General features: G+C 42.2%; 1 protein-coding gene across 1 annotated transcript; it reads left to right on the forward strand.

Annotated features, from left to right (window-relative positions):
• Positions 1 to 9727: 9727 nt before the first annotated feature.
• Positions 9728 to 26896, forward strand: clcn1b (chloride channel, voltage-sensitive 1b). The gene is made up of 23 exons (XM_069655931.1): positions 9728 to 9850; positions 10075 to 10294; positions 12032 to 12163; positions 12313 to 12441; positions 12626 to 12759; positions 13160 to 13237; positions 16077 to 16155; positions 17906 to 18031; positions 20051 to 20135; positions 20264 to 20365; positions 20808 to 20892; positions 21451 to 21606; positions 21709 to 21778; positions 21870 to 21980; positions 22196 to 22409; positions 22507 to 22640; positions 23065 to 23246; positions 23331 to 23412; positions 23496 to 23578; positions 23864 to 23908; positions 24029 to 24133; positions 25619 to 25705; positions 25952 to 26896. Exons 1-23 carry the CDS (start codon positions 9728 to 9730, stop codon positions 26405 to 26407), a joined length of 3018 nt encoding a protein of 1005 aa, XP_069512032.1. The 3' UTR covers positions 26408 to 26896.
• The last annotated feature ends 1055 nt before the right edge of the window (positions 26897 to 27951 follow it).

The following is a 27951-nucleotide window of genomic DNA, read 5'->3' on the forward strand; positions in this document are numbered from 1 at the left end:
GAACACTGTCTCTATTTTCACTTTAAATAGTACAAACTAGGGCTGAACGATTTACATAAAATATCTAATTGCGATTATTTTGACTTGTATTGCGATTTCGATATGTTTTGCGATATTAAAGGAATGATCATTTATACATCTTTACTCTCATTTTCATTGAAAAACATATTTATGGTGTTTATTGTTGGGATCCATACCAAACGAAGATATTTGATACTTACATCAGTGTTGGATGTGTAGGCCAGAACATCTCAGCGGCACGATATTCAGATTAAAATGGTATTTTAACACACATTTCACCTTTAACAAATATTGCGCCTCCTGCGATTGGAAAATTGCAGTTGGTCATATTGCGATTTCGATAAAATTTCGATTAATTGTTCAGCCCTAGTACAAACTAAGTTTTAACTCGACTCAGCTTCATACATGTAGCACCTTTCATAAAGAAGCATGCAACCCAGAGTGCTTCACAAAGGAGCAGACTGAAGAATTAAACAGAAAATGACAACAACAAATACAATTTTAAAAGACTAAAACAAGGAAGTAGAAAGCAATAAAAAAATAAAATTTAAATGATGTAATGCAAACCTGTCACTCACAGGCTAGCATCTAATAAACTGTGTGCTGACAGTCCGTTTTTGTAATTGCATATTAATTTTCAGGGAACTCCTTGAAAAGTGTCGAGAAAGTACAGAGCTGTAAATACCTCCAGGAGACGACTTAACAAGATGTCTAAAAGTTTAGCCCAGTTTAACTTCAATCTCTAGAAGTCTTCTGACCTCATTTAAATGCCTGCCGGGTTTGTAAAGTTGTTTTAATTGCTTCCCAGTCACACTGCTGTTGTTGACCTTTGACCTTAACACGGAGGAAGTGCCCTCTGTGGACGTGTGTCAAACTGACAGAGCGTGTGGAGCTGTGTGTTTGTGTGTGTGTGTGTGTGTGTGCATACTGTCTGTTTGTGCTTGCTCTCATACATCTGGTCGCGTGTTACGTTTTATCCGATGGATGTGGTTTAAAGCGAGGTTGTGTGAGGAGACGAGTTTCAATGTGAGAATGTCAACAGCAGTGAAATAGATCTCATAAGTCTCAAATGTTACAGGCCACTAAAAGGGATAGTGTTCACCTGGCAAATGTGTCACAGACTGGAATGACTGGGATGTAGACGATTAAGCCATTAAATTTCATATGATATCGCTGTCACCTGACATGTCTTTGCAGCTACCGAGGTGGCTCTAATGTATTAAATAAACTGTTAGTTGTTACAGCAACAGTTACAAGATGAAGCGCCTTGTTAACGCTGTGAAATAGTGTCAATAACTTGTCATTGTTTTGTGTAAAGGTTAAAGCCCTCCATCTGTCTGAACAACAGGCCTCCTGGGAGAGATGGGCCGAAAGAGACAAACAGCGTGAGAGAGGGAGAGGTGCGGAGAAGTGTGTCAGTGAACATTGGGTCACACTGCTGCTAAATTTATCCACGAGTAAGGTTTCACCTCAGGGGCCGGGGGCTGGATGGATGGGGACAAGGGGTGGTGAGAGGGAAAGTTTCAGTGGGGAAGAGAGAGAGGGAGAAAGGTGCAACACGAGGGTTCAGTCGTAGGTGAGACGGGTGGGAAAAGAAAGAAAAAGAAAGTCGGCACCAAAGGGCAGAAAATTCTGATTTCTAATGCGCGTTTAACTTCAGAGATTCACACGTAGGAAAACTAACAACATGCTGAACATAAACAAGCACTTAGAATATCTTTTGTCCCAGAACGCAAAAAAGTACAATCTGCTTATTTGTGCTTATAAAAGTTTCTGTAATTTGGACAGTAACTGCAGAAATCAGCTAAATAATTCCTATGACTATGATGTATTTAAAAAAGAGATTTATAGTCAGTTATAGTCATATAACGATGTAAATTTAAAGGGAGTGTTACTGCATTTTATGTTGAAGTCCATCATCGTATGTTGATGGTAAATGTAGTCTGATGAAGAATTAAATTCCTGAGTGCTTGGTATATAAAAACAGCCACGTTCTCCCGCTAAGGAAGCCACACAGGCAGTTCCTACATATACCAGGATGCATTGCACATGAGCAGCTCTGGCCTTGCTCTGCTCTATCTTTGGATGTCATTTTGCTGTTCGTGGATAGTTTGGTTATTAAGTTAGCGTTCAAGCCAAGTCAAAGACTACAAATCCGTGCTGATGTAGCTTGTAGCCTTTCAGGGCCACCATCTATATGTCGTATGACCGTGCTGGTGGCCTGAAGGACAACAGGTTTTGAAATGCTCAGAGCTGCACCCCCGATACAAAGAGAACAGCGACAGCAGCTGCAGGCCTTTTTCACAGAATATATTAAACTCAGATAGATAGAGAGGAGGTTAAAAATCAGCAAACAATCTGAACACTGATGACGTTGCATTCAGTTTTGGTGGCAGGTTTCCGAGCCGTCCAATAATGCTTGTTAGCAATAGCTTTACTTACTGCGGACCTATAATAGGACATATAAAATCCTCTGCTTGAAATAATACATTTTGTCTGACATAGGCATCTCCTCGTTCTCCCTCATTAAAAATGTCCTAATCTGTAGAGTCCCCGCCTACTTTGTGCTACGTTTCTCCTTCCGTAAAATTACAGCCGAAAACAAAACACGTCTCTGCCATCGTTTAGCGGCAACTTTTTGAAACTTAGCTGGCTTGAAATGTAGTAATTAGTAGTAGTAACGTTAACGTTAGTCAGTAGTGAGTTTGCAAAAATGACGGTTAAAGCTGGCTCTCTCATCGTCCAAGTGGTTGCCATATGTTGCATATAATGATATTCATAGCGCCACCCCGTCCATTAACGGGATTGGCTCCTCAGGTTTGTGACGTCTCAAACCTGCCAATCTGAAAACGTGTTCAGCTTTTTTTCCCGCATATTAGCTAAAAGCTGCTTCCATCCATCCATCCTGCTCTGGTCACTAATGGGAGATTGGAGCGTGTCAGGAAATGGGACAGGTAAAAGAAAGGGAATCACCCTGTCACTGTCAAGGACTAGGTCATCTATTGCAGTTTTCAGGTGAAATCACACATTTTGATACTTGCTTGCATAGGTTTGTAATTGAAGGACATTTGAAGCTGATTAAAACACTCCACACTAATGTTAGATGTAGTTGCCAGTGTCCAGTCAAGACCTACAAAAAAACCCACCTGCAATCCACCAAAGGGCCTGCTGCTCTTCACCTACTTTGTAGATAAATGCAAACAGCCTCCTGGTGGAGAAGAGAACCAGCAGCACAAGACCTAGAAACCATTTGATAAGCACCAAGATACAACAGAGCAGTCAGTGACCCATTTAAGGTCTCCCAGGAGGGGACAGATTGACTACATAAAGGTGAATAGTGGAGCCCAGTCGATGCAACAGTGAGACGATATAACCAGCTGGAACCATGTGTGTATTTGTCTTTTTTTTTTTCATACTTTACAACCAAAATAATTCTAAATTTCCTTTAACCATTAAAATAGATGTTCACATATAAAATATGTTCCTCCGGTAATAATTTTTGCCATAAATTACCAAAAACCTGTTTGTGGACAGAAACTGTACAAGAGCCCAGTGAGGCTTTATTAAAGCATGTGATCTATGCTGAAGGCACCTAAAGTACAGTGCGGTATTATCCAGCCTATCCCGCACAATGTTAATATGGTTATAGTCCCCACTCAGTCAGCAGGTATCGTTTTCATACCTTAAGCTCGAGCCCTGCCCGGTTTCACTTATGATCCGGCTGCAGGAATCTGCTGGATCGGCCTGCGCGCAGAGAATCTACCCGCCTGAATTAAGAGCTGCTGACAATTTATTGTCAGGCCTCAAGTGTCTGTATTAACCTCTACAGCTTCCCATACCGTGTGTGTGTGTGCGTGTGTGTGTGTGTGTGCGCGTGTGTGCGCGAGCTGCCCTGGCCATACCTGTCAGTCACTGCGTCTGTAGTGTATGGAGGCAGTTAGCAGGTACAGTCTGTGTCCTGGTTAAAGACAGGAAAGGACAGATGTAAGACAAAGATATGAAGAGAGAGGGAAGTTCACTTTATTAAAGACGCAGAAGAAGAGAGTGAGCAGACTCTTGCAGGAGGAACCGCTGAGAAGATGAGGGAGCGGATCAACACTTTTGAAACAGTTCTGAACATAGATCAATTCCTGGTAAGATTATTAAACTCCTATTTTGAAGTGTTTCTTTCTGTAAATCGGGACAGATTTTGTTAGGAATGAAGCTTTTATGGTTTAAGCGATGCTACTTTTCTACTGTTTCTTACCTATTTATTGACTTTAAAGGTAATATTCCTCATTGTGACATAATTTATTACACATGAACCACTTTAATGAAGGAGAAAGGGTTGTTTTCTTAGATTACTTGGTGCAAAGTTGGCCTGCTGGCTCACACATAACACATGCAAGTCTCCAGATTGTTATTTCTCTTTTAGCCGCACCAACATGCCTTAATTAGAACATGACAGCTTGAACAATGTTTGGATGGGGGCATAGAAATGCTTTTGTGCTGGTTAATTAGTGTATTCATATGGAGACAAGCACAAGTGTGTGTGCGTGTGTGTGAGTGAGGAGGGAGAGTTGTGTGTGTGTGTGTGTGTGTCATGAGGGGGGTAATCTCCTGATCCATCCGTCAGTGAGCGGGTCAGATTTTATCATTAACCTTGTGTTATGGGACAGGCCTGTATTGTTGTAAGGCCTCGCCACACACGTACAAACATTAATTTAGCACGCTCATAAACACGCACAAAAACAAACTTAGCATGCTTAAGAACCCTCTCAAACACACACACTCATATTTATGAATATGCAGTGCTGACTCTCTCTCGTGAGGGCCGCAGGAATGCGCTTTTATTTTTTTAATTAACTCTCAATGTCACACTGCCCTTCAACCCCGGCGTCTCACAGCAGTGCTCGTTACAGCTCCCCTCTCTCTCTCTCAGCGGGCTTGGTTCTGTTTTTGTTGTTCTGCTGTGTTTCACCTCTTGAATTCTCTGTGTTTTACAGTCGCATCACCTTGTTGAAGCGGGCTCATGAAGGGCAGCTCCATGAATGAATTCACAGCTCCCTGACAGCTAACCGGCATAATTTAACACAAGCTTTGTGTTCCTAACAAACCCGAGGGAGGAATGGTTTGCATTTTCCCATTTCCTCCATCCTGTGAGACTCCCAGTAAGAACAACATTAGAGTTTTAACAGCAGCACAAGAAGCTAATAATGAGTTGTGCGAGTGTCAGAGCTGTGCAGTAACGCCTGACTACTTTCATGTGTCCGCAGAGACAGTAAAGTGCAGGGAAATAATCAGAGCCACGAGGGGAGGTGGAGGGAAACTTGCTGAGAGTAAATTAGAGTGAACAGAGAGGAGAGGAGGCATGAAGCTAATGGTGTATCCTCTGGTGCTCTTGACTCAGAGTGGGAAGGTCATTATTAAGTCAAATAATGGACGCAATGAGGTCTAAAAGCGTGTGAAAGTTCAGGAAATGCTGATTTGTGATGTCACTTTATGGTACAAGGTTACACAGCGACACAAAGGTAAACACAAGTTGACAGATGGAGACAGCAAAGTCACCTGACATGACTGTATCGCTGCTTTCAGTGTCTCTCTCACGCTGTCAGACGTTTGTCTCTTTCTGTCTCCCTCTTTCAGGTTTATTTCCTCTTTGATAATTCAGAGGTTTTTTGTTGGCAATGCATCAGCTTTGTAAGCAGTCCTAAGAAAGCTTCGCAGAGCCCAAGGTGACTTCTTCAAATCTTTGTTTTTTCCAGCAAAGAGTTTCAAAACCCTTAAGATTCTTAAGTACAATGGTATTAAACAGAAATGTTATTGAACTTCGATACTACAATTTGATATAACTGATGAGCTTCTGGCCTCACAGCTAGAAGGTCACTGGTTCAAACCCCGGTTTGGGAAAGGTGGGCCTTTCTGTGCGGAGTTTGCATGTTCTCCTCGTGCATGCTTGGGTTCCCTCCGGGGTCTCCGGCTTCCTCCCACAGTCCAAAGACATGCTTGTAAGGTTAATTGACAAAACAAAATGATACATTAAACTAATATGTACATTTAATCATGAATAAACACTTTGGCACTGGATCTACACATCAGTTTGTCCCCAGGGTGCGATCAGAGTGCAGTAAAACTGCTCTCTCCTTTTTCCTGGTAATGAAATAAACTGCAAAACACAGTGACCTTAGAAGACCTCCATCTTTAAGTACCTTAAAGGTCTTTTACAAACTGCTCTGAGGAAAACACATTGTTTTAATGTGTCATAGATATCTGTAGGCCTCCTTCACTACTCTCTCTGTCTATTATATTTTAACGTGGCATTTATTTATTTATCTTAAGGGGACTTTACTGGCTATATAAAGAGTTTTTAATAAAGTAGGTCTACCATAAATATTTTAGGAAAAAAAAGGCTCTTTGCCAAGAAGAGGTAGTAACTGCTGAGTGAAGTCTCACAAACAAGCATAAAACATGGTGAGAAAGCTTAACATACCTCTGAGGTCTGCTTCTCAGCTCTGCTTGAGGCTAGCAGCTAAAGTCTAAGTTAGCCGCTACTAGCATAACACATGAATCTCTACTGGTTAGCTGTTAGCGTTTGAGCAGTATTGTTGGAAAGAGGGCGCTATGTTTTAACAAAGAAGAAGAATTTGCCTGTCCATTGTGAGTCTGACAATACATGAGTAAAGCAGTGGAGTAATGTTATTTAGAAATGATTTGAATTTAGCGTTTTAAATTGTTATCATGACCGCTATTTCACTAGATAGTCAAGCTAGCTAGCGAATGCTCTTTGACTTCTAAAGAATGTTTGTGATAAAATGCAGCTTTATATTATCAATTGTATAAAGACACTCTAGAAAATACTTTCTACAATGTTATTCCTTTACCACATAAATCAGTACTATTTGATATCACATTTATGTTGTAAAACTGAAGCAATTTGGGAGCAAACTTTAGCTCCAACATCTGAGATTAGTTGAATTGATTTAAAACCATTCAGAGGGAGCGTATTTTATATGCTCTTAATATGACACAATAGAGAAACCTTTTATAAGGTGTTCTCAGAAATGTTTTTTCTAAGGTCATAAAATCACTGTGAGAATGTGCTGAAATCACCCACCTACTGCTTACTAACGTTATTCTCCTTCAAACCCACAGCCAATAACTTGGACAATTTTCTGGACTTTAGACATCAACATCTCCAAAGTGGTAAAACGGATTCTTACTATTAGAACTGCATTTGAAACATCGACCATCGGTTCTTTTGCAAACCATGAAGATGTCCCTTTCCAATCACAATGTTATTGCACTTAGAACCGGGAGAACATACATAAGACACCACTCTGGCACACTGATAGTAAAACATATGTGATGCTAATGGTTGGGATCATGCAGAAATAAATAAATGAGTCATTTTCGCTATCATTTGATTAAAATCTCCCTGCTGTCCTATTATCAGTGGCAGGAGATGACATTGGAAGTAAAAGCTAAAGGACAAATCCTTCCCTCTCAGTGACTCTCTGTGAAGCGTGCACAGGTTCCTCTTGTTCCTGTCCCTGGTTTTGATGGCGCCTGGTGCCAGCGCTGTTTGATGATGTTGATGGATCGGTGCTTTGGTGTTAATGTGTAGTGCAGTGGTGGAGGTGAGGTTGTCTGCAGTGTGGGACAGGAGGCAGAACAGGAGCAGGGCTGCTAACAAATCATGCTGAAGACATCTGATGAGGAACAGGTAAAGACCACAGGACCAGAAGCTGCTCAGAGGGTGTTTTTTTTTTATTCTCAGCTGTAAGAAATTAATGACACCATCCAGGGTTCTGCGTCTGTTTCTTTCATCTCAACAAGCGGATCTGCTTGTATATTTGAATTGACTTTTTTACTAAGAATAGCTTCAATGACCCTTTTTGCATCTTGATGCGGTGTGACTGTGGTTTTTAGATTGGGATAAAGTTTTCAAACAATGTAGTGAACAAACAACTACAGTGTATATGGAAGTTTGTCTGTGAAGGTTCTCAGTCATCCAGGTCATGGTAATTCAGTTGAGAACTGAAGAAGCCTGGATGAGAGGTGAAACGCCTTCAAGAACCTTAACCAAGTGCCAGGTGCCTTTTGGTTTAAGGTTCGAGGTATGAAGTTTATTAAACATAATGTAATATTTCTATAGGATTAAATCTGATTAGATTGTAGTCAAATATCTGTTTTTTTTTCTTAAATTTGAACTCATAGCAGTTGAAAAGTTGTACTTTGTCTTTATTATAATTTTTGTCACATGGGATTTTATTTGCTTAAAACACATCTAGTTAAAGCTCCTGTGTGGAACTTTCAGTTTGTGTTGATTTTGGCGCCCCCTTGTGGACAAAGCCGTACCTCTTATCTATTTGCTGATTTGTCCTGTTCATGCTTAAGTGGTGGTTTTTAACAAAAAATCTCATCCTGCTTTCTTTAACAGTCATGTGTATCACTAACTTTAATTTTTTTGCCCTGGAAAATGTAAACAAAGGCAACTTCATCTGACACCGACCCCCCCGCCAGTCGTTTCAGGCATTATAACTAATGCCAAATAACTATGCAGAAATAATCACTCTTGTTGCTGATGGTCTGGTTTGTTTTTGTAGCTCATTTAGAGGCATCAGAATTAATTTGAGTCTGTTTCATAACCAACGAAAAATTCCTCACAGGAGCTTTAATTTGCAACTTATTATTTTCAATTGTGTATCATTAGTATCATTAAAACATAATTAATTTAATGTGTACTTAATGCATCCAGTATTCTAAAAAGCACGGACACAAGAGATTGAAACCTTGATTGTGTTATTAGTATAATTTACATGTACCGTCAGGCGTAAGAGCAAAACTTTTGCATCAGGTTTGTGTCACTTTTTTAACTTTACTTGTGATGAATAACCAAGGGATGATGATGGTTATATTCCAAAACAGTACCTTAATAGACTAAAGTGCTTGCATCCTTTGATTTAAACTCGTTCCCATCTTTGTCTTGCTCTTTGTAACAGCCTCATTATTCTGGCAGCAGACCGAGATGGAATAAATAATGGTAGTAGTAGCAGTAGTAGATCAAAGCAGTGTGTTGTTGTTCTGAGTAGCAGCGTATGATTTATAGTGTTTAGTAAGGATTGAAATAGATTGCTAGATAATTTAAGGGCATTTAGTGTATTTATGTATTAATTATAAACTTCTATATCTGTCTCTTTGACATGTTGTTGTAGTGACTCATGTAAACATAAAGTATGTGGACTGACTATAAAGCAGTTTTTGCGCACTGACACTGAATGATATCTTACCAAGAGACAGCTAACACCAACTTTTCCGTGTCATAATGTGATTTTCTGAAACCTTTTCAGCTCATATGACATCGTGGATTGTTGTTGTTGTATTATTACGGGCAGTTAGCTGAGCTTTGGTTCTGGTCCTGGGCCTCATGGTTGGATGTGTCAGCTCCTCTTTCCTGCGTGAACATGAGACAGAAATGTGTGGCAGCCGGCGCTCCTCATGATTTAGCTCCTTGCTTTGCCGTGTGGAGGGATGCATGTGATCTGTAGGTTTCAGTTGCACATCGTAGCAGCACCTGGATCTGCAGTATTTTACAGCTTCTATGGTTTTTACGAGTGCAGCGCAAAGTGATCACGCTGGATTACAGGGGACCGTGTTGTCTGACTGTGAGAGTGTGTGTTAGCGTGTGTGTTTATATGTGTGTGTAGCGGGAAGGGGAAGATGTGGAATGTCCTCTCTTCCAGGATCTCTTCCTCTGGCTCCTCTCCAGCCCCTGCCTCCTCTCAGGGAGGGGTTTTTCCGATCTCTATGCCCGTTTTGTCTATTTCTGTCTGCCAGGGTATTCAGGTTGGTGTGTATCCCTTACACACACGCCGCACATTCCCCTTCGCTTTCTCGTTATCTCAAGACTCTTCACACTGGATCTAGTTTTATCCTTCCTCCATGTCTCAGTTGTCGTCTCCTTCTCTTCCCCTCCTCCTATCTGGCCTTTTGTTTACCTTCTCCAAACAGGGTGTTGTGATTTTTCTGACTGTTTGTGTCACAGTAATTCTCAGTGTTTCCCAATGTTTACAGCTGTACGGTGAGTACAGGGAGCAGCTGGGAAACTTTGCCCGACGGGAGGCGGCCCGATTGCTGACAGAGAGACAATGGAGGAGACAGGCGGGGGAAAACACAGGCAGCGCTCGCAGAGGCCTCGGCCGGCGGCATCATCACCATCACCCCGTGACCTTGGAGTCGCATCACAGCCACGCCGATTCTACCCAGAAGCCTCGTCCGTACTCCAAATGTCAAGGTGACCTGCCGGAAAATGGAGTTATTTAATGTAAAGGTTTTCTAAGAATCTGACACTTTCCATGTTCACGTTTTTCTTTTTTGAGAAGCCTAAGTGTTTAATCATGTTACATTCTCCAGAGAGCAGCCTCCATCAGAGGGCTTCAGTTACTGGTTACTTTGCACATTATGATTTTACATGCAACATGATGAGCTCATAAAACATGATGCACTGCTATATTTTAATTAGGCTCCCACGCAGAATATGATGCAGTCAGATTTAGCACCGCCTGGATTAGGGCTGCAGTCAGGATTTAAGACTAACTGAGGTCATACCTTAAAAAACAGTTATGGAAATTAATTTCTTGGATTTTTTATATTTTACATTTTACGGTCCAATGCTGTTTTCTGTCATTATTATTCCCCATCACAAACGTCTAAGGCCTGTTCTCCTCCATGCACAAACCAAAATACTGAATGTTTCTAATTTATTTGATTGTTTTTGTCTGCCTTAACGTAATGACATTTGAAAATATTTATTTATTGATTTAGGATGTAAGTTCAACAGACAACCTTCAACCACAGAAAAAAATGTAAAACACACATAATACTTCTCAGCTTGACCAACTACCGCAGTAAAATGTTCCTTACAGACGGGATACTTCAATGACATAACATATAACAATATAGCACTCACATTTCAGGTACTGAATACCTTCAACTTTTGACACAATTTTTATAATAATACTTACTTTCTTTAACTCGTGTATTTTCAATGTATACCTTTCACTTTTAATTGAGCATTTTCAATCAAATTTTAATTGAGAAGATCTGAGTGCCTCCTCCACCACTGACCTCAGTGTCTTCAGTGGTAGTTCGGACCCTGAATAGAAACAATAAAAAAGCTTTATTGGTCAGATACATTAATACATTAGGAAGTTAAAGACGTAATCTTGAAGATTTCAGTTTTGTTCTCTTTGGCGGCACCTTATGGCGATAAACCATAATTGCTGTACACTTCCTACATAATCACACATCGCAACAGTTGCAGAGACCGGAAAAGCAGCCGCTTAGCTCCGCCTACCCTCTCTGACAGACCAACCTCTGCTGGCTGATAGAAAACGTGTCACATTTTTTTCTGTGAATGTCGCCACAGACACCCAGTCCGTAATAATACTATATAAAGCAAATGCAAAGGCTTTTACCAGTGGGCCATAGGCTCAATCACCACTTACCTCATTCGGCAATAGATAGTGACTTTACAGACATTTATTTACATGAAAATCTTCTAGATTATTAATTTAAGTCTCTTTAATTGGCAGCACTTTTGAGCTTGACATTTACAAAGGATTCAAGGACAGTATTTAAGCATTCAATTTTATAATGCTTTGTTTTTTTAAGTCAGCAACTTTATGAAATAGCATCACTCAAACCTTATTATTTCTACACTGGGATGAGATGCTACCTCAGTAAATGTTCAAACACTTTTATATCTCCATTTTTAGTGAACTAGCTCAGGATGTATGTGATGTTTTCATACATTTTTCATAGAATCTATTCATCTGTAAATGCCAAAGATCCATAAATCACTCCTGTAAATTATACGTTCCCTCTATGACACGCTTCAACATCATCACTGTACCCATTATCACACTGAATGACTCCCTCTCAGGCATCGCTACAATAACTAACTGTCAGTAATTAAATCAAGTGATAAATGGATTCAAGATGAGTCATTAATTTAATCTCACTGTCCCAGATTGTTTGGCTCGTGTGCGGCGGTACATTGTGACCAAGATGGGGGAGGATTGGATATTCCTGGTTCTTCTGGGCCTGACTATGGCTCTGGTGAGCTGGAGTATGGACTACACCAGTGCCAAGAGCCTGCAAGGTACCACAGCCCATTAAATTGACAAATCTGCAGTCTGATGGCACAAGATTTAAGTTTCTATTTCCTGTAATTTTTCCATTTATATTCCTGTGTGTAATGCACCATGCCCTCTTTTCTGTCTCTATTGGCGTCTTTTTTCTCTCGTTCAGCCTATAAGTGGATACACGGGGAGCTTAAGGGCAATGTGGCTCTCCAGTACCTCGCCTGGGTTACCTATCCCATGATCCTTGTCATGTTTGCTTCGCTCTTCTGTCACCTTGTTTCCCCACAGGCCATCGGTAAGCTCTCCATCACCTGTCAGCCTCCGTTATCTTCTCTCAACCTCTGTTTTTCCCTCTTTTTACCTCCTTTTGTCTGTTTTCTGTGTTCAGTGAAGTAGCATTTTAAACAGTCTATATTATTTCCTGCACTCGCCATCCTTTTGGCCAGATGTCTCGCCTCATTTTCCATCTTTTTTTGCAGGTTCGGGTATCCCTGAGCTGAAAACCATCCTCAGAGGTGTAGTGCTGAAGGAGTATCTGACCCTCAAAGCCTTTGTAGCTAAAGTCATCGGGCTAACTGCTGGTCTGGGCAGTGGGATGCCAGTGGGCAAAGAAGTAAACAAACCCCTCTTTTTCATCTCTTTTCTGTTTGTTTTTCTCTTTTCTATCTGTTTCTTTCATCCACCGTCCTCTCTTCTTTCTCCCTCCATCACTCTATCTGCTCCTTCTCCAAGCTTGGAGGATAATAAATCATCTTCTGTCATGTTTTCCTTCTCTCCCTTCCCTCACGGGACTCATACAAATTATTCCAAGTCCACAGCAAGAGGAGTTCATTCATTTTCCCCATTACAGTAGCAGGGCAACTGTCACATCCAGCAATTATACAGTGATTTATCTGTTCTGATACAACATGTCCCAGTTTAGACTCCCTGCTTTACAGACAATAGTCAGTGTCTGTGTAGATAACATTGCTTGTCGCTCATCTGTGTCAGTGATTTCCTCCCGTCACCTCCAGGGTCCATTCGTCCACATCGCCAGCATCTGTGCCGCCGTGCTCAGTCGATTCATGTCCATCTTCTCTGGAGTCTATGAGGTAAGCCGAGGCCTTGACCAAAACAGACTACATTACCCATAAGCCTCATCTCCTCGCTGGCCACAGTCAGTGTACTAATGGAGATGAGGAATATGGGTTAATCACGATAACTTGTCTTTGGTGTGATAACAGGGTTCCCACATGTCCTTAAAAATCAATTGCTGAAATGCATTGATTTTTATCCATGCTAGTGACAAAGTTCAAACGCTGGTAATGTTGGTTCTGACTAATCTAGATAATTAAAAATTGGATGGATTCATGTCAAAGTTGGGAATTGTAACGACTTCAGTGATACTCTGAATTTTCCTCTACTACAAATTTTCGGCCGAAATTCGTGATCTTGACTAAAATGTTTTAAATTTGATCCATTGCCACGAAGGTTTTCACACATTAATATCCCCCTCAGAATTGATTGCAATAACTTTAGTGATCCACTGACTTCCTCTAGCACCATCATCAGGTCAAACATTTTAATTTGTCCAACACCCTGAAAAAACACCTCGAAAATTGTTGACATTTCCATCAGCATCAGCTGTTCTTTGTGATTAGTGCTAATTAGCAAATATTGCAGGCTAACAAAGCTAATAATGGTTAACAATATACCTGCATAACATCAGCATGTTAACCCATTATGTTTTCATAAAATCATCTAAAAAAAACAAAGTCACTTGGACGTGGCGATTTTAGCATTAGCATTAGCTTTAGTTTTTTCACATGTGCTCGAGACAGTGAGCCATACAGCCAACCCTGAACCAAACTAAGGTCATGAAAACTATATCTAAATATTAAACCTAAACATCAACATGTTAGCATTGTCATTGTTAGCATGCTGTCCATAAACCCTATATTAGAAATAGACTTCGCTACCATGAGCAAGCGGTTAGCAAGTGCTAACTTAACAGTTAACACTATGACTAGCATGGTAAGCGAGGAGCATGCGTAAATTACTGTAAGTTTGATGTTCATTGGGATGCTAGTTTTGGCTAGCGAGAAACAAGCTTTAAACAAAATGTACTTGTCAAAGAAATTGGCTCGGCTCCTTTTCGGATACCTAATTTACAAAATAATTTCTGCAGCCTGAGTGGTCGTCCTCTTCTGGCCATTAGAAAGAATGCAGGTTTATGGCACCAACGTATTGGAACTTCCTGTACAGTCTATGATGCTGCTTTTAGCATTTGGATTAAAAAACAAAAGAGGCCTAAAAGTGTTTGTGTTAACAAACATGCCAATTTTTAGACCTTAAAATTGATTAAAAAAAGGACCTTGAATTTATGTAGAAGAGAAAGTGGGAATCCTGTGACTGTTATCCTCCCATCTGCATCTCACACCCAGCTCACGCTGGCCCTTTTGTTTTGGCTCGCCCCCTCGCACCTCGCCTGTGTTTGTGTTTCACTGTATTAATAGTGTGATGGTAATGTCTGGCATGTGTATTAACAGTAACCTCCCATATCCCTGTCTCCCTCTTTCCCTGCTCTCTCCCCTCGGCTTTCTCATTCATCCCTGCTTGTTTGAGTCCCCCCCTCCTCCCTCCCTATCTGTCTCCACCCTCGACCCTTAACCCCAGAATGGCACCCATAACCAGGACCTGTTGGTGTGTGCGTGTGCCGTGGGAGTGGCCACCTGTTTCGCTGCTCCCATAGGAGGCAAGTGCTGCCCTGCTCCCCTGACTCGCTCAGGCACAGGTCTCCAGTCAGCTTTGTCCTCCTGAAATAACAGCAGCTACATAATCATGGATGTTAAGCCTGACCTCAGACCAGTGCTGGGCAATAAAACTGAATATTTAAACATGCAGATTAACCTGTTATTGACACTGTAGTCGAGCCCACGTTTAGACTTTAAAGGTATTTTCAACAGCTAAATGTTCTGGGGAAATACATTTATTAGCTTTAATGCTGAGAGTGAGATGAGAAGATCGATACCACTCTTATGTCTGTACACTAAATATTAAGCTAGAGCAGCACACAATTAGCTTAGCTTTGACTGTTAGCTAGAGCCAGTACGCAATTACCTTAGCTTTGACTGTTAGCTAGAGCGAGTACGCAATTAGCTTAAGACACTTTAGCCTCTCTCCTGATTAGCCTGGCTCTGTCCAAAGGTAAAAAAAAAAATCTGTTGTTAATGTGATATTGTTTAGACAATAATTACATACAGTCATTTTAACTAATTAGGTCTAACTTTTAAAGAAGAAAGCTTTAAATGTGCTGTTATCAGATTTGAGACATGCTAGCTGTTTCCCTCTGCTAACTACCTTTGTGTTAAGCTAAGCTAATTAACCCCCCGACAATAGCTTCATATTTTGTGTACAGACATGAGAGTGCTAGCATCTTATCATATAACTATCAGTAGGAAATTAAATAAAAAGTTATATTGAACCTTAAAATTCATTAATAATACGTTGTAATATTTTGTGTGTACGCCATTTTTCGGGATCTGATGTTGTGACCACTCGCTTTGTCTCCTGATGCTTACTTGCCTCCTCTAAGAATGAACACTTTCACTGGCATGTGCATCCTCTGCTTCATATCCTCTCAGTGTGATTATTTCACCCCTTTTTAATCACTTTTTACCCTCTCCAGCGAGCATTATTTATTCACTTTATTCCATTTTGCCTCCCCTCTCTCTCCTCCCTCCTGTGGTTCCCATCATGTCCTCTCCACCTTGATCTTTTATTCTCTCTTTCACCGACTCGCTCTCCTGTCTCTCCCTCTACACTGTCATTCCTCGTCACTTTCATTCCCCCGCCTTCATCATCTCACGCTTTTCATCCCTCATTGTCTCTCTCACCCCTCTTTATTGCCCTCTTGTTTTTCCCTCTCCCTCTCTGTTTCTGTGTCAGTAGAACCCTTATGGTTACACAGATATTCTGACTGTTGGCTGTGCCGTGGGGGTGGGATGCTGTTTCGGCACTCCACTAGGAGGTACTGTACAACCTGCACACTTTCCTCATACAACCAACACGACTGCAACAAATATCCCCTTGTACTGGATCAATACTGTACTGTCCTTTTTTAGTACTTGAGAACTTTATATTATGATATACAGGCATATGTCCAAAATAAGCTGTTGATGTGGGATTGGCGTATTTATTCATCTCACTCTGTTACAGAGAAACTTCACCTGATACCTGCTGAAAATCTGGCTTTGCTGCAAAGATGTTTTTTTCTTTCCAAACTTTATTGAACAGTATGTCAATAAACAAACAATGCAGACGTGTGCTCAAAATAAATGTATACAAAAAAATAACAATATGATTTTACCTAAAGAAATTAAAGAATTAATACATAAAAACAAAATACTTAGTGAGGGCAAACAAATTAAAATGATCAATAAAAAGTTCCACTGTTTTCTTTAAACTTTATTTTAGCTTGAACGTTGTAATCAATTGTTTAAATTCACATTAAAAAAACAATAAAGCTGAGGTTGCCTTTAGCCATCTTGCATTTCTTGCTGCAGTGATGCACAGGTGTACTTAAGGACCCTGTGACATCACTGCTGGATGTGGTTACAGGTGTAACAAAGCTGATATCTGAGCACATCTAACCAGTCAGAGGTGAAACAGGCTTAAACTCACTACTTTTTAACCTGGTGTTACTGTGAATTTACTCTTTATACAGTGATGCATAGAGATTTTTAGCTTATTTTGTTACATAGGAAAAGTTTTAATTGAAAAAAAACATCAAAATAAGGTGTTGAAAACAAGTTTAGATGTCGTACAGAAAATCATCTATTGTCTCAGCAGCATTACTAAACATTTGAAATGTTACACAGCCCTCTCTCTCTCTCTCTCTCTCTCTCTCTCTTTGTGTTGGCTTCTCGTCTCGGTGCTCTGAAAGCTGTGAAAACGCTCCTGTGTTCAAATGTGAGGATTTACTGCTTCAGTGTTTGTTTTCCATGGTGGGGAAACAAATAACCGGCGCCAATTGGGCTGTTTGTCAGACGAAACATTTGAATAGGTCAACCTCACCTTTGGGAGGATGTAACAAAAGAAAAATAAAACAAGACAAGAAAAACACCTGAATTTGGCAGCAGCTCTCTTTTCTGTGAGCCTGTGCCAACAGAAGAGCACAAGGGGATACGCACATGTTTAATACACACATACTGCATGCAAAACACGCTGGGCATTCTGCTGTCACATTACAGGTTAGCTGCTAGAACAAGAACAACCACAGCTCCGTCATTGTCTTCTGCTCAGCTGATTCATGTTTCTGATGGCTCTTGTGTTGATTTATTGTTTGACCTGCTGATCATGTGTAGTCCAACCTAACCTACTTTCAGGGACACATTTCCGACTAAAGATCAGGTAAATGAGGACAGAGAGTCTAATTGTAAGTGTTAGGGTTAGGATAAGTTGACAGGAAATACATGTAAGTGTATGTAATGTCCCACAGAGTGAGCTATGTAAATGTGTGTGTGTGGGAGTGTGTGTTTGACTGTGTTACATTAAGTGTATTCGCTCCCTGTGGCTCTCTTGTTGTGTATAATTACACCCTCAACTTCAAGTGTTTTGGACTCATTTAACTAATTTCACTCTCTCTCTTCCTCCACCGCTCTCCTCTCATACTATCCATCCTAATTTCCCTCTCCTCTTTAATCCCGCCTCTCCCTCCGTCATTCCTCCCTCTCTCCCTCTCTTCCTCTCTCTCCCTCTTTCTCCCTCTCCACCACCAGGAGTGTTGTTCAGTATTGAGGTCACGTCTACCTACTTTGCGGTGAGGAATTACTGGCGGGGATATTTTGCCGCCACATTCAGCGCCTTCATATTCAGGGTGCTCTCTGTTTGGAACAAGGATGCTGGTGAGAAGCAGAGCAGACACACACACACACACACACACACACACACACACACACACACACACACACACACACACACACACACTGTTGTAAAAGACTGCTGAGCTGACATTTTATAGAAAGTAGCTGAATAAGGCAGTTAAGTAACATTTGCTTCTTTAGATAAACCAGAAATGTTTCAGTCATCACATATATATTCAGTTTATTCACAATCCTTGAGCACCAAGATTAAAATATTCATTTCTTGCTTTTTAAATGACTGCACTGCTCTAATTCAACCAGACATCTAATACTAACTTCCCAAACAACTTATAATCACAAGACAACTTGTAGTTTCTCTTTTCCAAACTCTGAGGGGAATCTTTCAGATCATTGCAAATGATTTTCCAAATAAGATCACAGCTGTTGTTAGAATTGATCAAGCTTTAACACCTGCTGTTCACTACCTGTGCTGCGCCAAACAGTAGACAGTTGCTTGCTTAAAAACAGCAACAAAAACGGCTCCTGCCTACCTGAACGCTCATCCAGGTCTACACTCCCTCCCGCCCACTACGTTCGGCCAATGAAAGGCGCCTGGTGCCCTAAGTCACTAGCTAGACTCTTCTTCAGAGTCCCTTTCCACCTTTAAGAAGAAGCTAAAGACCCAGCTCTTTCATGAACTCCTCCGCACTTAATGATATTGATGCTGTTGATGATGTCGATGAGGATGATATTGAGGATGTTGTTGGTGTGCCCTGTGCTCTGCCTGTCGCCACCTGTGTCCGATCACACTTGAAGCTGTTTGTTGGCTCTTACTCACATTGTTCCCTCCGGTCTTGATCGTTGCCTGTGTTGTATTAACTCTCAGACGTACGTCAGTTTGGACAGAAGCGTCTGCTAAATCAAAATTGTATCATTGTAAAAAGAGCTGGTGATAAATGTGGAACGTTCAGCAGCTACAGAGCTGAATGTCTCTCTCAGGTGTAAAATGCAATGTTCCCCTCAGTCATGGTGCACACGAAGACTAAAATAAAATAGCTTTAAATAACATAAAACAAAATCCTCTGCATGCTCACATACCAACAAAACAATAATTACATGTTTAAAACATTAACATGTTCAAAACACAAAAACTAGACAAACTAGAAATTAAGTCCAGCACAAAGCATGATGGGACACGAGGCATGATTGGCGGCTGGAGCAGACTCCGCTCCCTACACAGCTCTAGGACCACAGTCATTGGCTAAGACGTGTTGCTAGGCGGAAGTACGAATGAGCCCCTCCCCTCTCCTACAGAAACTTAGCATGCTAAGTTAACTCTGCATAACATGATGTGTAAAGTGCACATTTTAGCTGAATCGTTCAAACAACTAATTTTCTTTACTAATGACAGTGTTTGTTTTTTTTACAAAACATAAAAAGATAAGTCAAATCAAAAGTTTAATTTAAATCAAATCTGTGTTTACAGCGTAGAGACCAAAAACAGAGGTAAAAGAAAAGTGAATATTAGACTTCATTAAGCGGATAAAATCACAACCCCAATGAGTTGAAAGTGTTTCTCAGTGTTTGATGGATGTATAACTAAACCTCTGTTTGCTTTATTCACAATATATATCTTGATAATATGTCAATTTAGTGTTCCCAGAGTGGCTCGGAAGTCCTACATAACATGTTTAAATATATTGACACCTCATAGTTTCATCATTTAGATTTTGACTCTTCGAATCATTTTGCATCATACTGCTGCACGGCTAGAAGCTAGAAGGTTCCTGATTCAAACCCCAGGGCCTGTCTGTGTGGCATGTTCTCCCCGTGCATGCAAGGGTTCCCTCTGGGTACTCCGGCTTCCTCCCACAGTCCAAAGACATGCTTGTTAGGTTCATTGGTGACTCTAAATTTGGCCGTAGGTGTGAGTGTGAGCGTGAGCCTGTCTCTGTGTGTCAGCCTTGTGATTGACGGGCGATCAGTCCAAGGTGTACCTGCCTCTTGCCCAATGACAGCTGGGATGGTTTTTAATTTCATTCATTTGTCTTCGTCTCTCAGTCACGATCACAGCTCTCTTCAAAACTAACTTCCGGATGGATTTCCCCTTCGACCTGCAGGAGCTGCCTGCATTCGCAATCATAGGGTGAGGATACCTGTGCATACATGTGTGCCTGTGTTAGCTATCAGATGCTTTCTACTCTCATGTCTATACAGTGTTTTCAAACCTCATGCAGGCGGAGCAGTTTGACAAGTTCTTCCCTCATGTTTTAGGATCTCGTGTGGCTTCCTGGGCGCCTTCTTCGTCTACCTGAACAGACAGGTGGTCCTCTTCATGAGACGGCCCACGGCGCTCACACGCTTCTTAACCAGACAGTGAGACCCCAGCACACAAACACGACCGCTCGCTCCCTGCTGCCGTGGATTAATGTGGCATTGGGCTCTTAAACCGCAGAGATTCTGGTAGCAGACGCTGTTCACAGAGACTAAAACCATTTGTGCATTCAAACCCAATTCCTCTTAATGCGTCTCAGCTCCACTCTCCCAACTCATCAGTCTCACAACGCTGGCCAGGACAGCAGCAAAGCTTTAACAACCTTACAGCCAGTTATTCACTCTATGTGGAGATTCACTTATCCTGTGAGAGCGAGCAGTCAGGGAACATTAGACTCCACCATTAGAGACGAGCATTACCAGGAGAGCCGTACAATCAGAGGCGCTACACACTCGTACACAGTTATTTCCGTGACAAGAGCCATGTTGTATGCACTACACTTCCTGTTAATGACTCTGTGTGTGTTTCTGTGTGTGCGCCCAGTCGGTTGATCTATCCAGGTGCAGTGACGCTGATCATCGCCACCCTCACGTTCCCTCCTGGATTCGGACAGTTCATGGCCGGAGAGGTGAGACTGAATCAATCTCACGCTCTCTGACTCCTTTTTGATGCTTGTTCATTAATATTTATGATACTTCTCAAAAAGGAGGTCAGTGAGGTTTGCACCGTTTGGTTTTGTCGCGTATGCAGCATATGGTTTCAAAGAAGGCCTCAAAGAAACTTAAAAGGAAACTCCACAGATTTGACACATCAAAGTAAGCTTACAAGTGTAGTACTCCTGCATGTGTGACTTTGTAGCTCCTGAGGGACCTGCGTGAAGTGTGATAAATTGCCTCGAGTGATGTAATTTAAGGCAACGTATGTGAAGATGAAAAAAGAATCTGGGCCTGTGGAGTAAGCTCCTCATCTCTGCTCGCGGCTAGCAGTTCAAGGCTACATTAGCCACTAGCATAACTTCCTTGAACTTCCGACCAAACTCTCAGAGGTGGGATGCATGTTGGGAAATGTAGTAGAATACATGGATTTAAGAAAATATCTCTGGTTCTGCTGCAGCGGCTGCATCTTTTTGTTGTATAAGTGATGTTCACACACATTGTGTTTACTGTGTGTGTTTTTCTTCTGCCAGCTGATGCCCAGAGAGTGCATCAACTCCTTGTTTGATAATTTCACCTGGACCAAAATCTCCGGATCCCCTCTCCCGCCCGGCCTGGGTCGCTCGTCCGCGTGGCTCCATCCTCACGTCAGCGTCTTCGTCATCCTCATCCTCTTCTGCATCATGAAGGTATCACCTCCCTCATGCCGCGTCGTAGATGTTGCTTTGAAATACATGTAATAGCATAAAAAAACCTCACGATGCTACCTTGATCCTGTTTCTGTGTTGCAGTTCTGGATGTCAGCAGTTTCCACCACCATGCCCATCCCCTCTGGAGCCTTTATGCCTGTGTTCATTTTAGGTAAGAGGATTTTCTTAATGCAAACACAGTATCTCCTGCCGAGCTTCAGTTCAAGTTGTCTTTACCAGCATGTCTTAACTCTATCCTTAAGGAGCTGCTTTCGGTCGCCTCGTAGGAGAGATCATGGCCACTCTTTTCCCAAATGGAATCCTGTTTGATGGGATAGTTTACCGCATCCTGCCGGGAGGTTACGCCGTCATTGGTCAGTTTCACTCTGATTCCCAAAGGCCGTAAAACTTATTGAAGACGTAGATGTAATAATGCCTGTTAGAAATAGGTTGAAATGATAAATGGATATTTTTGTAATAGATAAAACTTTGATTTCTGCCTCCTAACGACGAGCAAAACAGACTCGTAGAAACAGGTGGAGGGGTAATACTTTACCCTTGCGACATCCTCCCCTCTTCTGTCTACCAGGTGCTGCAGCGATGACAGGAGCCGTCACACATACAGTTTCCACTGCGGTAATCTGCTTCGAGCTGACCGGTCAAATCTCCCACATCCTGCCCATGATGGTAGCGGTCATCCTGGCAAACATGGTGGCCCAGGGTCTGCAGCCTTCTCTGTACGACTCCATCATCCAGGTGAAGAAGCTGCCCTACCTGCCTGAGCTGGCCCTCGGGCACATCAGGTGAAGTTAAAACACACTTTTTTTTGCGGGATTATAACTTCCATACAGCTTTCTATGAGGCAATAGGTGTTTTATTGTTGTATCTCTGCTCCCTCAGCAAGTATAACATCTTTGTGGAGGACATCATGGTGCGCAAAGTGAAGTTCCTGTCTTCTCATTCCACCTTTCGGGAACTGAACCATCTGTTAGACACCTCATCTCTGAAAACCATCCCGCTGGTCGACTCTAAAGGTTTGGTGACTTACATCATCGAGGAGTAGTTTAACCTTATAATATATACACCTATTCTGTGCATGTTGGCTAGATATAAAGCTAAAGCAAAGAGAGTTTTAGCTTAGCTTTGCAACTTAAAACAGCGGGAAACAACTAGCCTGCCTGTGTCCAAAGCTTAAAATTAGCCTACCTGCACCTTTAAGCTCACAAGTTAACACATTAGAGACTCACTGCTGCCAATCAAGAAATAAGATAAATAAAAAAAATAAAATATAGTGAAAATTTGTGAAAACTGTATTTGATAGAACCAAGTTAGCTTTTCTCCCCCTTTTCCAGGTTTTATGCTAAGCTAAGATAACCCCCTGCAGGTTGTAGTTTCATATTTCTCTTATGGACATTAAAGTGGTATCAACTTTCTCACCTAACTCTATTACTTTTTTAGAATCCATGATTCTGCTGGGCTCCATCGAGAGGACAGAGCTTCAGGCCGTCTTTGACTGGTGGCTATCACCGGAGAGGCGAGTCTTTGAAAGAGGTCAGAGCTCGCCGGGTCATGGCTCCAAAGTCAGCTGGGAGTCCTTCACCTTCGTAGACGAGGAGGGCGGAGAGGAGGGTGCAGACAAGGTGGGGAAAACAACATTAAAGTAATTTACAGGAAGTTGTTTAGCTTGTTAACTTATGTAACACAGCTGTATGTTGTATTAGCAGACTGCTCCAGTACAGGAGGAATGTAACGGGCCTGTGCCGTCCCCAAAACCTCAGGAGCTCTCCACAAACCACACAGACTCAGGTAACATCTCCACTGCACATTAAGTCCACCCGTCAAGTGTCACTTTCTCTCTTCTTACATGTGTTTCCATATCATGTCCGCAGACAAGCGCAAGCTGCCGTCTGTCAGGGGGGCCCTTCAGAGACTCTTCTCCTCCACGTCGTCGTCGGGACAGACTGAAACTCAGGTAAGTTCAACCTGGCATACTCATCAGTTTGACCCCAAAAGCTCAGAGCGCATCACTGATCTGCTGTCGAGACGTCAGTGACAGCTCAGTCCAACATGGCAGCTCGAGCCAACCTGGCTAATGTGATGGGAGCAGCATGACACGGTGCATACATAAAGGAGCTGACATGTTTGCAGTGAATGATGACATGAAGCCAACAAGGGTCATCTTATCATCATCTGTATAGCTTTAAACTGACTGACCTGTACATCTGTCCCTCTGTCTTTCTGTCCCCTCTTTCCTCAGGAGATCACAGGTCCTCAGTTGACTGACACCATGTCCCCCGAGGAGGTACTGTACCTTCTTTTTTCACACAGATAACAATGAGATAATCCAATCAAACCAATATAATCAATTTTTAGAAACTGTATCCTTTGACTTCATACCTCTCCCTGTGATTGGCTGCTGCAGATAAAAGCCTGGGAAGAGGAAGAGCTCGATAAACCTGTCGATATGGAGCAGATCCGTATAGACCCCTCCCCTTTTCAGCTGGTGGAAAGAACATCTCTGCACAAGGTAACCGCTGCAACACCTGTGTGACATGTCATCAAAGATCATGCACAGATGCTGATGAAAGACCCCCTCCAGTGAAAATCCAGTGTTTAACCTTGTAAACATCTCCATGTGTCGTTCTTCATGTGCTACAAGACATGTCAGGGACAACATAAGCAGTCATCTCCATGGCTCGGTTTTAAACTGCAGTGTACCAAGGACAGGCTGAACAACACGTTTTCAGATTGGCAGGTTTGAGACGTCACAAACCTAAGGAGCCAATCCCGTTAATGGACGGGTGATGCTATGCATATCATTATGTGCAACCTATGGCAACCACTTCGGCGATGTGCGAGCCAGCTGTAACAGTCATCGTAATTTTTAACGTTAATACTACTAATTACTACAATTACTACAAGTTGCAGATAAACGATGGCAGAGACGTGTTTTGTTTTCGTGACGGAGGGGGCGGTGGGAAATGTGCATAGTGGTCTTTAAGCACTTATTAGTCGTGCACAATTGCATTTTTAAGCAGAAGATAAGTTTGACATTTTTCTGAGAAAGGTTGCGTTATATTCTGTTTTGTCATGTAGTTAAATGTAATTTAAAACCCGTAGATTAAACATCTAACATGTATATACGTGAACTTAAGCCTGAGTTCAGACCGAGCCTTGTGCCGCTTTAAGGTGTCTGATGAGCTTTAATGCATGAATTTGTTTTTCCAGCTGGGTTTCCTAAATTGTATTTTATCCTCACTACTTAATCACAGTTCAGAGGTGCTGATTGGTGGATTTGGTTACCTTCAGACAGAGTCAGGCTAGCTGTTTCCCCCTTTTCCCAGTCTTTATGCTAAGCTAAGCTAACAGCTTAATGGTATCAATCACACAAAAGCAAAAAAATGTCAAAATGTTTCATAAACTACAGAAGAGGAAGTCGATGATTAGTTTCATACTTATTTTTCTTATACTGTGTAAATTTACTTCTTTGATCTGTTTTTGTTCTTTCTTAAAGGGGCACTCCACCAATTTACATTTCAGGCTCAGTTTGTGAAAACAGCTGAAGTCTTCTCTAGCTGGAGCTTTCCAATGTCTGAGACATAGCTGTTAAGATGTCATCAGGAGATAGGGTTACAAACTGCTAATCAAAGACCAAAGATTTGCATCATGGGGAATGTAGGCTCAAGTGTATGTCATGTTTCAGTTTCTGAAAATGTAAAATTTTACATACATTACAAAATCTCCTGTTGGTTGTTTGCACGTCTTATGGGAAGAAAAGTAATAATCTATATAGTACAGCTCATTGCAGCTTGTCCTCTGTCCATTCCTCCATAAAGCTTTGATTCATCGAGTTTCATGCTGTGACTCACAACATGTAGCAGAGCCAGATACTTCTCTCTCTTTCTCTCAGACAAACTGTTTACAACAAACAGTGCAGCCGTGCGAGCAGAGTACTGTCACACAACAATACATTTAACACTGACTGAATCATGTCCCCCTCTCTCTCATTCAGACACACACCCTGTTCTCTCTGCTGGGTCTCAGTCACGCCTACGTCACCAGCATTGGAAAGCTGGTGGGTGTCGTGGCACTGAAGGAGGTAAAATCACTTCTTTATTTCTCTGTATCTGTGTTTATCGACGTGTTTTTGTCCTCTCTCCTGGTGTGATCCTGTGATGCAGCATGACGGCGAGATGTGATGATCTGAGTTATTCTGTCTCCGGGTGCATCATGCTTTATGCTCTGATTCATGCGGTTATTCCATTAACCGCCCACAGCTCGTCCCCACAATGTCACTTCAACACGTTTATTCATCGTGTTTCAACCTCCGTCTCTCTTTTCACAGTTACAGAAAGCCATAGAGGGCTCCACTCGCAGCGGGGTGAGGCTCCGTCCCCCTCTGGCCAGCTTCAGAGACGCCAGCAGGAAAGCCAAGAAGCACCAGCCTTCCTCGTCCACCCCGTCCTCACCCACTCGGGACAGAGAGCTGTGGGGGGAGGGGAGCAGGAGGGAGGAGGAGCTGGCCAGGATGGAGTCCAAGGAGGATTTCCGAGGGTCTTCCAGCGGAGCTCCCGGGTGTGACGCAACTCCCTCCTCCCCCAGCAGCAGCAGCGAGGAGGGCAGCTCCTCTGCCCCCACAGGAGGAGCTGATGCTGCTTCAGAAGAGCCGGCATCCCCCTCTACCTCCTCCCCTACCTCACCTTCACCTCCTGCCTCCCCTGTGTCACCCACCAGCCCTGTGCTCACGCTGTCCTCCCTGCAGGAGGAGAGGGAGAGCGAGGAGTCGGATGAGCCCATATAGAGCGAGTGTGAGAGAGAAGACTTTTGATTTCACTCCCTCTCCCCAGAGACAGAGCTGCGGTCTGGGTGGAGGAGTCCGGCTCGCCTGCCGCCCCACAGACGTTCTGCTCTCAGCGAGCAGGATGAGCGGGCGCACACAGAGCTCCTGAAACTTGTAGAACAGGATATTTTTTCTACTGTAATCTCACTTTTTCACTCTCAAAATCTCAGGTGCCTTCCTGTGTCTTTTGAACTGCAGACGGACAATCATGTTCAGACCTACGTATCTCTGATGTTCGCTGGAAATGTTGAATGTAGCTGTTCTTCATATATCAATGTCTGTATAGCTTTGATCACAGATTAACTGACAGCGATGAATGGTATGATATTGGAACAATATATTGATCAATGACTTAAGAGATCATGCAGTTTAAGTTTACTGATTGAAGTTAATTTTAAATTATAACTTTAATTTATCATATTTGCTGTAAGGTAAATATTAAATCATTATTACCAGACTGTAATTTTTAAAAATAATAAATAATCAAATTGTACTCTAGCTTTTTTTTATTATTATTTACAACTATTCAAATGACGATAACTTAATGCTAAATGATGCCGTTTAGCAGCTATAATGTTTACTATGTTGACAGGTGTACTTTGGCGTTATGGCATGCTAACATTTGCTAATTAGCACTGGACAAACAGTTCAGCTGACGGGGATGTCATTAGCTTTGCGAGAAGCTGCCTCAGGCAGACTTTAGCCCTGGTTAATAAAAACAGGTGAATGAATTTGGATGAAGCCGGTTCAGCGCTGAAGTTGGAGTTTTTAAACAAGGCAAAGCAGGGGAGCCGGTTTAGCACAGTTGGTGGAGCGTGCGCCCCGCGTACAGAGGCAGACTCCTCGCCGCATCGACCCTGGATTTGACCTCGGTTCTGGGCCTCTTGGTGCATGTCATCCCCCTGCTCTCTCCTCCCTAAACTTCCTGTCTCTCTTCACTTTCCTAACGAAAAAGGCTAAGGCCAAAGAAATCTTTAAAAAGAAGTAAAGCTTCACCTAGTTCATACACGTCATGGACGTCATATGCTCCAGCTGTAATCAGCTGACAGCCTGCTGATTGATTCATCATTTCTAATCAGTAACACACCAATCACAGCCGCTTCTCACAACAAGGCGGCCCATTTAAATGCAACTTCCTTCTCACTCATCCCTGCTACACCAATGCTGCTGCTGACAATGCTTCACCCCAGCCTGCTCCTTTCTAGTCTGAAGCCTTTTGCTCACTCTGTATACCCTAGGAAAGCCGTAGCATGCTGCTTGGCTAACCCAGGGAGCAACCTAAGAGCAGAGCCACCGCACCAAGCATAACTGTATTTCCATTTTGCAATAAATAGTTAAATCTACGACAAGAGTGTTCCTGACTGACCAAGAGTTAACAATGTGCGATCAAATACATGCGGGTGAACATTTCTAGTGGATTGCTTTGTAACATGAACATTGCATCTTTACTTCCTCAGTCTACATGTTGAAGTGTCCTTGGGCAAGACACTGAACCCCAAATTGCT

This window comes from Semicossyphus pulcher, unplaced genomic scaffold (genome assembly GCF_022749685.1).
Source record: "Semicossyphus pulcher isolate SPU_LCO1_2020_fin unplaced genomic scaffold, fSemPul1.0.p SCAF_9, whole genome shotgun sequence".
NCBI classification, from domain to species: domain Eukaryota; kingdom Metazoa; phylum Chordata; class Actinopteri; order Labriformes; family Labridae; genus Semicossyphus; species Semicossyphus pulcher.